This window comes from Dermochelys coriacea, chromosome 2, assembly GCF_009764565.3.
Source record: "Dermochelys coriacea isolate rDerCor1 chromosome 2, rDerCor1.pri.v4, whole genome shotgun sequence".
NCBI classification, from domain to species: Eukaryota; Metazoa; Chordata; order Testudines; family Dermochelyidae; genus Dermochelys; species Dermochelys coriacea.
In genome coordinates, this window is record NC_050069.1 from 2286896 (window position 1) to 2300543 (window position 13648).

Here is a 13648-nt window from a genome sequence, read left to right on the forward strand (position 1 = left end):
TCCAGGATCTTTGTTGTAGGGTTGCTGGGGAACTACAGATTCTTCTTGAAGGGTTTTCAGGAATCCCAGCACAAACTCCTTGACATCCTCCACCCGTTTGGATCCAGTAAAAGAATGCTCCACATAAACGAAGCTATAATGGAGCCCATTAAGGCTGTTTGGTTCACTCCCGCTGCCTGTACTTCCATCCCCAACAGGGTGGGGAAATGTTGTGCACTGGCCAAAGGGGCTGAAATTTTGTTTTCTCGCCCTCCTCCCAAGTTCTTGGCATAAGCCACTTCTGACAGGGCTCTACAGCCACACCCACGGTCTCCTCCTGCAGAGCGTAAGTGCCCAGACTTACTGGGGAGAAAGGTCTTCCTATTATCTAATCTCCAGTGCAGGATAGTCAACTATCAGGCAACAATGGGCGAGTCTGACTTCTTGAACTACTCTTAAGTTTGCGGAGTTCACCGACAGTCTTCCACAACAGGACAGCGTTTGTTTCCAGGCATCGATAGACGAAATCAAACTAATAGCCAAGGCTGCCCTCCAGTATAGAGTTGATGCCACTGAGATATCCTCTAGAGCCATGGCTACTACCATTGTCATGTGCAGAGAATCATGGCTCCATGTGTCAAAGTTCCCTTGAGAGGTCCAGAATACTGTGGAGGAAATCCCCTTCAATGAACCACAATTACTCAGTCACAAGATGGATGAATTCCTCCATAGTTTGAAGGACTCCAGGGCTATCCTCCACTCTCTGGGGACATATACACCTGCTCCCAAGAGAAAGCTCCATCGATAATCATCTAGACCTAGACATGCGGGGAGGGATAGCTCAGTGGTTTGAGCATTGGCCTGCTAAACCCAAGGTTGCGAGTTCAATCCTTGAGGGGGCCATTTAGGGATCTGGGGCAAATATTGGGGATTGGTCCTGCTTTGAGCAGGGGGTTGGACTAGATGACCTCCTGAGGTCCCTTCCAACCCCGATATTCTATGTGGCTCAACAGGTTTTCCCCATCAGATACCTTATGGAGCACCATGCAAAAGGTGGAATGTTCAAAGAACTTGCTTTCCTGCACCTTCTACAACAGGCTTGGCCTCCCAATCTCAACCTGCAGTGAGGCACAATTTTTGAAGGGATCTTGAGAGCTGTGAACTACTAGGCCAAACATTGTCCGACCTTCACATGCCTTTTGTAGGTTGTTTGGCGTGCTCTCAACCCCTAGAATGTAGTACCAGACCAGTGGGTGCTGAATGTCATCTGCGCTGGCTCTGTGATTGAGTCTGCATTCCTATCTCCTCCACAACCCCCTTCTCCTACCTCCTTTAGGGACTACTCTCCAGTAAGAGGTGGGCTACATATTCAAGCGAGGAGTGATAGAACATGTCTCCCTAGATACCAAAGAAGCGGCTTTTACTTGACTTATTTTTTTTAATACCCCAAAAGAAGAGCATATGGAGACCAGTTCTCAACCTCCACCACCTCAACCACTTTGTTTATAAAGTCAAGTTTCATATGGTCTCACTGGCCTCTGTAATACCATCCCCCAAAAAGGACGTGGTTTACAGCTCTTGATATGAAGGACATCTACTTTCATGTAGATATTCATCTTGTTCACAGATCCTTCCTCACATTCATGATGGGCCCTGACCATTTTCATTAGAGTGCTCCCTTTTGGCATAGTCTTCAAGGTAGTGAGAGCTCACGCCAGACTCCTTGATCTCCTTGTCTTTCCCTATCTCGACGACTGGTTCCTGTTGGTAAGTCATGCCAGAAGGCCCATGCATCAACTCTAATGATTCTACACTTCCTCTTCAACCTAATAGCTTTCTTTGACACGGGTAAAAAGCCTTGTGGATAGAGGGAAAGTGGTAGATGTAGTGTATCTTGACTTCAGTGAGGCTTTTGATACTGTCTTGTATGACCTTCTCATAAACAAACTAGGGAAATACAATGTAGATGAAGCTACTGTAAGGTGAGTGCATAAATGGTTGGAAAACTGTCCCCGGAGAGTAGTTATCAGTGGTTCACAGTCAAGCTGGAAGGGCATATCAAGTAGGGTCCCACAGGGATGAGTTCTGGGTCCAGTTCTATTCAAAATTTTTCATTGATTTAGATAATGGCATAGAGAGTACACTTATAAAGTTTGAGGACGATACCAAGCTAGGAGGGGTTGCAAGTGCTTTGGAATATAGGATTAAAATTCAAAACAATCTGAACAAACTGGAGAAATGGTCTGAAGTAAATAGGATGAAATTCAATAAGGACAAATGCAAAGTACTCCACTTAGGAAGGAACGATCAGTAGCATGCATACAAAATGGGAAATGACTGCCTAGGAAGGAGTACTGCAGAAAGGGATCTGGGGATCATAGTGGATCACAAGCTAAATGTGAGTCAGTTTAACACAATAGCAAAAAAAGCAATCATTATCCTGGGATGTATTAGCAGGAGTGTTGTAAGCAAGACATGAGAAGTAATTCTTCCACTCTACTCTGTGCTGATTAGGCCTCAATTTAGAGTATTGTGTCCAGTTCTGGGTGCCATATATCAGGAAAGATGTGGGCAAACTGGAGAAAGTCCAGAGAAGAGCAACAAAAATGATGAAAGGTCTAGAAAACATAGAATCATAGAATATCAGGGTTGGAAGGGACCCCAGAAGGTCATCTAGTCCAACCCCCTGCTCAAAGCAGGACCAAGTCCCAGTTAAATCATCCCAGCCAGGGCTTTGTCAAGCCTGACCTTAAAAACCTCTAAGGAAGGAGATTCTACCACCTCCCTAGGTAACGCATTCCAGTGTTTCACCACCCTCTTAGTGAAAAAGTTTTTCCTAATATCCAATCTAAACCTCCCCCATTGCAACTTGAGACCATTACTCCTCGTTCTGTCATCTGCTACCATTGAGAACAGTCTAGAGCCATCCTCTTTGAAACCCCCTTTCAGGTAGTTGAAAGCAGCTATCAAATCCCCCCTCATTCTTCTCTTCTGCAGACTAAACAATCCCAGCTCCCTCAGCCTCTCCTCATAAGTCATGTGCTCTAGACCCCTAATCATTTTCGTTGCCCTTCGTTGTACTCTTTCCAATTTATCCACATCCTTCCTGTAGTGTGGGGCCCAAAACTGGACACAGTACTCCAGATGAGGCCTCACCAGTGTCGAATAGAGGGGAACGATCACGTCCCTCGATCTGCTCGCTATGCCCCTACTTATACATCCCAAAATGCCATTGGCCTTCTTGGCAACAAGGGCACACTGCTGACTCATATCCAGCTTCTCGTCCACTGTCACCCCTAGGTCCTTTTCCGCAGAACTGCTGCCGAGCCATTCGGTCCCTAGTCTGTAGCGGTGCATTGGATTCTTCCATCCTAAGTGCAGGACCCTGCACTTATCCTTATTGAACCTCATTAGATTTCTTTTGGCCCAATCCTCCAATTTGTCTAGGTCCTTCTGTATCCTATCCCTCCCCTCCAGCGTATCTACCACTCCTCCCAGTTTAGTATCATCCGCAAATTTGCTGAGAGTGCAATCCACACCATCCTCCAGATCATTTATGAAGATATTGAACAAAACGGGCCCCAGGACCGACCCCTGGGGCACTCCACTTGACACCGGCTGCCAACTAGACATGGAGCCATTGATCACTACCCGTTGAGCCCGACAATCTAGCCAGCTTTCTACCCACCTTATAGTGCATTCATCCAGCCCATACTTCCTTAACTTGCTGACAAGAATGCTGTGGGAGACCGTGTCAAAAGCTTTGCTAAAGTCAAGAAACAATACATCCACTGCTTTCCCTTCATCCACAGAACCAGTAATCTCATCATAAAAGGCGATTAGATTAGTCAGGCATGACCTTCCCTTGGTGAATCCATGCTGACTGTTCCTGATCACTTTCCTCTCCTCTAAGTGCTTCAGGATTGATTCTTTGAGGACCTGCTCCATGATTTTTCCAGGGACTGAGGTGAGGCTGACTGGCCTGTAGTTCCCAGGATCCTCCTTCTTCCCTTTTTTAAAGATGGGCACTACATTAGCCTTTTTCCAGTCATCCGGGACTTCCCCCGTTCGCCACGAGTTTTCAAAGATAATGGCCAAGGGCTCTGCAATCACAGCCGCCAATTCCTTCAGCACTCTCGGATGCAATTCGTCCGGCCCCATGGACTTGTGCACGTCCAGCTTTTCTAAATAGTCCCTAACCACCTCTATCTCTACAGAGGGCTGGCCATCTCTTCCCCATTTTGTGTTGCCCAGCACAGCAGTCTGGGAGCTGACCTTGTTAGTGAAAACAGAGGCAAAAAAAGCATTGAGTACATTAGCTTTTTCCACATCCTCTGTCACTAGCTTGCCTCCCTCATTCAGTAAGGGGCCCACACTTTCCTTGGCTTTCTTCTTGTTGCCAACATACCTGAAGAAACCCTTCTTGTTACTCTTGACATCTCTTGCTAGCTGCAGCTCCAGGTGCGATTTGGCCCTCCTGATATCTTTCCTACATGCCCGAGCAATATTTTTATACTCTTCCCTGGTCATATGTCCAAGCTTCCACTTCTTGTAAGCTTCTTTTTTATGTTTAAGATCCGCTAGGATTTCACCATTAAGCCAAGCTGGTCGCCTGCCATATTTACTATTCTTTCGACTCATCGGGATGGTTTGTCCCTGTAACCTCAACAGGGATTCCTTGAAATACAGCCAGCTCTCCTGGACTCCCTTCCCTTTCATGTTAGTCCCCCAGGGGATCCTGGCCATCTGTTCCCTGAGGGAGTCAAAGTCTGCTTTCCTGAAGTCCAGGGTCCGTATCCTGCTGCTTACCTTTCTTCCCTGCGTCAGGATCCTGAACTCAACCAACTCATGGTCACTGCCTCCCAGATTCCCATCCACTTTTGCTTCCCCCACTAATTCTACCCGGTTTGTGAGCAGCAGGTCAAGAAAAGCGCTCCCCCTAGTTGGCTCCCCTAGCACTTGCACCAGGAAATTGTCCCCTACGCTTTCCAAAAACTTCCTGGATTGTCTATGCACCGCTGTATTGCTCTCCCAGCAGATATCAGGAAAATTAAAGTCACCCATGAGAATCAGGGCATGCGATCTAGTAGCTTCCGTGAGTTGCCGGAAGAAAGCCTCATCCACCTCATCCCCCTGGTCCGGTGGTCTATAGCAGACTCCCACCATGACATCACTCTTGTTGCACACACTTCTAAACTTAATCCAGAGACACTCAGGTTTTTCCACAGTTTCGTACCGGAGCTCTGAGCAGTCATACTGCTCCCTTACATACAGTGCTACTCCCCCACCTTTTCTGCCCTGCCTGTCCTTCCTGAACAGTTTATAACCATCCATGACTGTACTCCAGTCATGTGAGTTATCCCACCAAGTCTCTGTTATTCCAATCACGTCATAATTCCTTGACATCACCAGGACCTCCAGTTCTCCCTGCTTGTTTCCAAGGCTTTGTGCATTTGTATATAAGCACTTGAGATAACCTGTTGATCGCCCCTCATTCCCAGTATGAGGCAGGAGCCCTCCCCTCTCAGACATTCCTGCCTGTGCTTCCTCCCGGTATCCCGCTTTCCCACTTACCTCAGGGCTTTGGTCTCCTTCCCCCGGTGAACCTAGTTTAAAGCCCTCCTCACTAGGTTAGCCAGCCTGCTGGCAAAGATGTTCTTCCCTCTCTTCGTAAGATGGAGCCCGTCTCTGCCCAGCACTCCTCCTTCATGGAACACCATCCCATGGTCAAAGAATCCAAAGCCTTCTCTCCGACACCACCTGCGTAGCCATTCGTTGACCTCCACGATTCGACGGTCCCTACCCAGGCCTTTTCCTTCCACGGGGAGGATGGACGAGAACACCACTTGCGCCTCCAACTCCTTTATCCTTCTTCCCAGAGCCACGTAGTCCGCAGTGATCCGCTCAAGGTCATTCTTGGCAGTGTCATTGGTGCCCACGTGGAGAAGCAGGAAGGGGTAGCGATCCGAGGGCTTGATGAGTCTCGGCAGTCTCTCCGTCACATCACGAATCTTAGCCCCTGGCAAGCAGCAGACTTCTCGGTTTTCCCGGTCAGGGCGGCAGATAGATGACTCAGTCCCCCGGAGGAGAGAGTCCCCGACCACCACCACCCGCCTTCTCCTCTTGGGAGTGGTGGTCGTGGAACCCCCAACCTCAGGACATCGCATCTCATGCCTCCCAACCAGCGGGGTCTCCTTCTGCTTTCTCCCCCCAGACATATCATCTGGTCCACTCTCCGCATTGGTACCTGTGGAGAGAACATGAAAGCGGTTAGTTACCTGTGTCTGTGTTACTGGAACCCGGACATTCCGCTTACCTCTTCTGGAGGTCACATGTTGCCAAGCTTCTTCACTGGCCTCTTGGCTCCTCTGTGCAACCTGCTCTATATCTTTAGAGCTTTGTGCCCCTAGAAGGTTATCCTGAGTTTGGTCCAGAAAATCCTCAGTCTCTCGTATACAACGCAGGGTCGTTACCTGTTGCTCCAGACCTTCAATCTTCTCTTCCAATATGGAGACCAGCTTGCACTTTGTACAGACAAAGTCGCTTCTGTCCTGTGGAAGAAAGACAAACATGGCACATCCAGTGCAGGTCACAATAGCTGAACCCCCCCCTTCCATATCTCCTACCTACTATGAGCTTCCTCAGAGACGTTGGCAAGATGTAAGCCTCACTGGGCTCACTCCAGGCGAACTCCCAGGCAAACTCCTGCTGTGAGCTGCTCTGCTGTCCCCGCTGCTCAGCTGGTTCGCGAGGCTCTGGCTATTTTCAAACAGCCAGGCTTCCCTGACGCAAACACACAGACACCCTAATGCCCGCCCCCTGCAGGCTAGCAGCCAATCAGACACTCACTCAGGCTCTCTCCCTGCCCTCCCAGCAAACACACGCTCGGATACTTCCTCAGCAAGCAAACACACACACTCGGATACTTACCAGTCCCAGGCAAACTCCTGCTGTGAGCATGTGAAACATGACCTATGAGGAAAGATTGAAAAAAATGGGATTCTTTAGGCTGGAGAAGAGAAGACTGAGGGGGACATGACATAGTTTTCAAGTATATAAAAGGTGGTTACAAGGAGGAGGGAGAAAAATTGTTTTCCTTAACCTGTGAGGCTAGATGGGCTTAAATTGCAGCAAGGGAGGGTTAGGTTGGACATTAGGAAAAACTTTTTAACTGTCAGGATGGTTAAGCACTGGAATAAATTGCCTAGGGAGATTGTGGAATCTCCATCATTGGGGATTTTTAAGAGCAGGTTAGACAAACCCCTGTCGGGGATGGTCTAGATAATACTTAGTCCTGCCATGAGTACAGCGGACTGGACTAGATGACCTTTCGAGGTCCCTTTCAATCCTGTGATTCTATTGAGTCTTCCCTGGGTGTAAATGCCAAAAAAACATTCTCACCCTCCAAAATTCAGCAGGGCAGGACAGGGCATAGGTTATCCTGATCACTCCCTACTGGTCTAGACAGTTTTGGTTTCCGAATCTTCTGCACATGTCATTCTGAATGCCAATCATCCTCCCAACATTCCCCAGTCTCCTGACTCAGCAGAATGGCAAGATCAAGCACTCCAATCTGCATTTTCTTCATCTCAGGGCTTGGTTTTTGGATGGATGTTCTTGAAACATGCATGTTCTGCAGCCATACGAGACGTAATTTCTAATGGTAGGGAGGATTCCACTGGATGATTCATCCTGGCTAAGTGGAGATATTTTTCTTCTTGGGCACATGAGATAGCTCTCTCATTTTAGACGATACCTTTTCTCTAAAGACATCAGGCTTATCCATCAGCTCCTGGAGAGTCCACTTGGCAGCGATTAGTGCATACTGTCCTCCTTCTCAGTGTTGCTTGGTCTTTGCTCATGCATTGATCACCAGATTTTGGAAAGGCCTACTTGGAACCTTTCTGACTATTTACAAGCCTACCCTTGAGTGGGACTTGAACTTCGTTCTCTCAGTACTTACACAAACATGCTTTGAACCTTTAGCGTCCTGCTGCATGTCTCTTTTCTCTATGAAAGTCACATTCCTTGTAGCTATCCTAGAATCATAGAAGATTAGGGTTGGAAGGGATCTCAGGAGGTCATCTAGTCCAACCCCCTGCTAAAGCAGGACCAGCCCCAACTAAATCATCCCAGCCAAGGCTTAAAAACCTCTAAGGATGAAGATTCCACCACCTCCCTAGGTAACCCATTCCAGTGATTCACCACCCTCCTAGTGAAATTAGTTTTTCCTAATATCCAACCTAGACCTCCCCCACTGCAACTTGAGACCATATCACCTTAGCCACAAAGATTGGCGAACTTGGAGTGATGATGGCGGATCCTCCTTACACTGCAATCCATAAAGATAAGGTTTTGTTATGTTTACACCCCAAATTCACTCCCAAGATTGTCTTGGAATTTCACTTGGACCATTCAATCCACTTAGTTGTGCTCTTCCCTAAACCACACACTTCTTCAGAGAAACAGAGACTCCGTGCCCTCGACGTCTGGCAGGCCTTAGCCTTTGTTCTACACAGAACAAGACCAATCAGGAAGTCCCCAAGACTATTCGTCACTCTAATAGAAAGACTAATGGGACAAGCGATCTCAACTCAGAGGATCTCCGGTTGCATTCTACTGTTACCAAATATCGAGCCTCTCTCCCACATGGGGGAAGAGCTCATTCCACGAGAGCACAAGCTACGAGTATGGCATCTCTTCAGGATGTACTCTTTCTTGATATCTGTAATCCAGCCATGTGGGACTCTGTCCACAGCTTTTACGTGACACACTGTCCTAGTCCAGGACTCCTCTGCTGATGCCTCCTTTGGGACAGCAAGTCTTTTGCTCAGCCCTATTGTCAACATTCTCGCACTCTCCTCCTACTTAAGTACTGCTTGTTAATTACCCACACTGGAATACAATAGGGACCATCACTCTAAGAACAGGAGTTTACTTACCTGTAACTGGAGGTTCTTTTGAGATGTGTAGTCCCTATTGTGTGGTCTCTATTCAACTGTCTGCTTTCCTTTGGATCTCCTCCGATTCATGGTGGAGAAGGAACTGGAGAGGCAGTCAGTCCACGTTGTTCTTTATCCCCTTAGTTGGAGAGACAAAGTGATCCAGGGGGCATGCATAGATCAGTGGACACTACTTTCAAATTCTCCAGTTCCAGACGCATGGTGCACATGCGTAACCCACAGTAGAATACAGATAAGGACCACACATCTTGAAGAACCTCCAGTTACCAGTAAGTAACTTCCTGTTCCTTTAAGTTACTTCCTTTGCCATCCTTGTCATTCCTGACCCTGAACAGCAGTGACACCCCAATAAAACAATAACCTTTCTGTGCAGGTCACATGCAGCTTCAGCTTTTGGTTGCAGTTGAAATTTTTTTTTTTTTTTAAACATCGCCTGTTCTGGATATAACCTCATTTCTCCCCTTTCTTCTTTACTTAGATTAGTAAATTGCAGAGAGAGAAAGATATGAAGCTTCGTGACATTAGTCTGATCTGTGTTCAGTCCCGAAATAGATTTTCCAAACAGCGGATTTGGGTGGATTTCAACAACGGCCTTCAGGTAGGAATCCCTGGGAACGCTACCTCTATCTCTGCAGAAGGGGAGACAGCACTTCCAGGCCACCATCTGGATTTTGCTGCTCTTATGTAGTCAGTGAATGCAGTGAACCATAACTAAAATCTGAAATGTCGTCAACTTTCACAGAAAAGTTGAAGGGAATCCATATGTTTTTGGTGCTACCACTCCTTTTATCTGAATCACTGATGTTTCTATATGTATTACTAATGAATGGTTAGGGCACCTTTTTAGTGAGAAGCACATTATCTAGTAGAGGGCACCTCTGTGTTCTTGTTTGGCTAATTTCAGGAGACAAGTTGTATGTTCATCCATAGATTGCCATTATGACTTTCTGAATAACACAGGCCAGAAAACCGGACCAAATGCAGCTTAGAAAGACAAGTGTCTAAACTCATTCTAGTGTCTAAATTAGATTTTAGCTAAAGTCTTTGCAGCTGATCAACGAGTGTGCTTTGAGTAGAGGTGAAATGGAGGCTGTTCTTTGTTGCAGGAAATGAGAAGGAAAGCAGCATATGATGAAGATGAGGAAGAAGAGGAGACTGAGGATGAAGAGTTAACTACTTCAGACACAAGTGACCCTGGTGAAGTTGAATCCCAGCATGGGAAACTTCTGGTTTTCACTGTCAGCTCTACAGAATATCTAAAATTGCATGGAAAACTGCTCCGAGATGGGCAGCCGCAAGTCTTCCACAATGAGGAGGATACAGGTATTAACACCTGCTAACTTGAGCTCAAGTATCATGCTGCTGAGTTAGTGGTCTGTTGTCTTGATTGCTCACTAATACAATGATCCGCCCCCTGTAACTTTGAGGTTAGTTTGAGTGTTCTCCCAGGTACATGGCCAATAGGCATTACAGATACCACTTTTTTGTTTTATATCTTCTTATTTAAAAATATCTCTACATCAAATTCTGATAGTTTTTGCAACAAAATGTTTCCCGATCACTGTTTTCCTAGTCCTCTTCCCCAAGTCTTCCTTTTCATATTTTGTCTGTTTACTAGGTGTTTGTACAGAGCCTGGCACAATGGGGTCCTGATTATGATTGAGGCCTCTGAGTGCTAATGTAACTTAAATAATTTCTGAGGAAGAGAGTCCATGCAGGGGAATGGTCATGTTCTCTTGTCTCTTTGCCCAGAAATCCCAGCTCTGAAGAAGTTTGCCATTCACACTGCCTTGCAGCATAGCATGGTGGCAACAGAGAAGGTGATCAGAAATGTGGCTCGTATCATAAGTCAAGTGGTCAATTATCTGACCAATCAAAGAGCAGAGGTAAGCATACACTAGTGTTTTTAACTTACTTTTATTTGGGTTGAGCAACTATTAAAAGTTCCCTCAAAATGGATAGGTATTTGCAAGTGCATAATATGGAATAGACCAGTGGTTCTCAAACTTCATTGCACCGCAACCCCCTTCTGACAACAAAAATTACACATAATCCCAGGAGTGGGGACTGAAGCCTGAGCCTGCCTGAGTCCCACAATCCCAGACAATATGTCTATTTTAGCGATTCTCAAACTGTGGGTCGGGACCCCAAACTGGGTCAGTACCCGGTTTTAATTGAGTTGCTGGGGTGGCGTTAGACTAGCTGGAGCCTGAGCCTCACTGCCAAGGGCCAAAACCAAAGCCCGAGCCCCATCGCCCTGGGCGCGGGGGACCAAAGCCGAAACCTAAGGGCTTCAGCTTCAGGCAGGGAGCCTGTAACCCGAGCCCTGCTATGCAGGGCTGAAGCCTTGGGGCTCTGACTTCAGCCCCGGGTGGTAGGGCTTCAGCTCCGGCTTCAGCCCTGGGCCCCAGCAAGGCTAACGCCATCCCTGGTAACTCCATTAAAATGGGTTCATGACGCAGTTTGGTGTCCTGACCCAGTCTGAGAACCGCTGGAATAGACATATTGCAGCAACTTGCATGGACACTAGGTTTATTGCATGATACATGTTGCTGGCTATTAGTGCTATTGTCCTTGGTCCTACTCAAGATGAAGAAGAAATGCTGGAATGGCAGCCAGCAAAATGAACAGTATGGCCTAGTAGACTTAATATATATACATATTTAGGGAACCGAAGAGACTGTCTTCTCACTTCTCCTTCTCTCTGTTTGCAGCACAAGCCCTGAGTTCCTCTCTTTTAAAATTAATCTTTGTATTTTACTTGTTTAATACATTTCACGTTGACTGACTTCTGGTACCTAATCCAAATGGAACTCCTCTGTGACAGCAATGATGGCAGACAATGGGCAGTCATTAGTTTGAACCAAAGACAAAATCATACATGAGAAAAAAATTGTAACTACAGTAGAACCTCAGAATTATGAACACTTTGAGAATGGAGGTTGTTTGTAACTCTGAAATGTTTGTAACTCTGGAACAAAATGTTACGGTTTTTTCAACAGTTTACAACTGAACGTTGACTTAACGCAGCTTTGAAACTTGACTATGCAGAAGAAAAATGCTGTTTTCTTTTATTTTTCTTAGTAATTTAACACAGTACTGTACTTGCTTTTTGTGGGATGGGGGTCTCTGCTGCTGTCGCCTGATTGTGTACTTCCAATTCCAGATGAGGTGTTGACTGGTCAGTTTGTAACTCTGGTGTTCGTAACTTTGAGGTATTACTGTATGCCATTGTTCTTGGTCCAGTACTGGCCTGTGAAGCAGACTTGCTAGATGGGTCCCATAGGTTCGCTTTGTAGCAGAGTGAGGAAGGCAAAGGTATTTAATCATGTCACTAAACCAAGGGATGCCAAATTGCATTCTCTGTGCCATATCCAGCTCCAAACATTCTGAAGTGCAGCCTGTGCCCACTTCATTGTTCTTAATATGGAGTTGTGGCCAGAAGACTACAGGTCCTAGCATATGAGGTGTGGCCTGAATGCTTGGCTCAGTGTGAATCGTTCCAGCTGGGACCTGTAGTTTCTGCAGGCTGTACCTCTTTGTTAAAGATGTGGGTGGCTAAGTAGCTGTAGCTCTTTGGCTCATGGCATCTTGCTGCTGCTGCCCTATGTTGTGCTGCCTTTGAATGTAATGCAGGGTGCCCACATATCTGTGATGTATGCATGCTTTGATGGTCACGGGATCTTCCACTGGAGAGATGTGGAGACTTATTGGATATAGGTCTGTGTGCAGTGTTTTTGCTGCTTCGGTCCCAGGATATTAGAGACAAGGTGGGTGCGGTAATATCTTTTATTGGACCAGCTTCTGTTAGTGAGAGAGACAAGCTTTTGAGCTTACACAGATACCTGAAGAAGAGCTCTACTTAGCTAAGAAGCTTGTCTCACGCACTGAGAAAAGTTGGTCCAGTAAAAGATATTACAGCATCCAACTTGTCTCTGGATGTTGATCTAGTAGGCCAGCAGAGCTGTGGGTTCTGTATGAAGTTAGCTCTCAGTCGTGTTCTTTAAATCTTCTAGGTGCTGTTTAGCCAACATCCAGGGACCTGAAGCAATGTAGCAGGAGGCCCACGTTGATTGCTTGCATTGTGTGCAGGCTTCTGAATGTTTCTGAAGCAACTGGCAGAGTTTAGCAGGGATGTAGATGGTCTCATGTACCTGTTGCATTTACATTGACCTGTTAGGATCTTCACTGTTTGCCTTTCAGGACAATTCTCACCGGGCCCAGGTTCAAGAAATCGTGCAGGAGTGCCTGTCGAGACTACACACGCACCTTCAGGAGGCCATGGAAGACAGCCTCCATGACATCAAGTACTATTTTTCTGTCCTCATTCTCGCCAGCCTAAAGAAAGGAGCCAGAAGGGCAGAAGAGCTGTGTGAAGACAAAGTCAGAAGTTGGGGTTTACCTGTAAGATACGTGCTTCTGTTTGCCAAACCCTCTCCTATGCTGTCACTGTCAACACCATTGCCATCCTGCCTGCCTCTCAAGCTTGGTGCTGCCTTTCACTGCTCTTTCCTTCTGCACTTACATTATTGTACCCCTCTGCTCTCCATGTACTGGGTTCTGTACTAAGCCAAATATAAAATGATGCTAATGCTGACCTATGTTGGAGCGGTATGATGACTATCTATTGTTTTTTTGCATCACTCTAAAAATGCTATGTAACTGGGGTGGGGTGTTAGTGGTGGTAGTTTAAGGAAAGAATCTAT

The 13648-nt window shown here is 46.5% G+C and overlaps 1 protein-coding gene across 12 annotated transcripts in view; it reads left to right on the top strand.

The window, feature by feature from the left end:
• Positions 1-13648, top strand: part of LOC119850538 — a 117699-nt gene that overhangs the window by 50720 nt on the left and 53331 nt on the right. For all 12 annotated transcript variants that reach the window (XM_038388708.2, XM_043507222.1, XM_043507223.1 and 9 more), the window contains 4 exons: positions 9421-9540; positions 10049-10265; positions 10695-10828; positions 13146-13346. In XM_038388708.2, coding sequence (XP_038244636.1) covers positions 9421-9540; positions 10049-10265; positions 10695-10828; positions 13146-13346 — 672 coding nt within the window. The remainder of the gene's footprint in view (positions 1-9420; positions 9541-10048; positions 10266-10694; positions 10829-13145; positions 13347-13648) is intronic.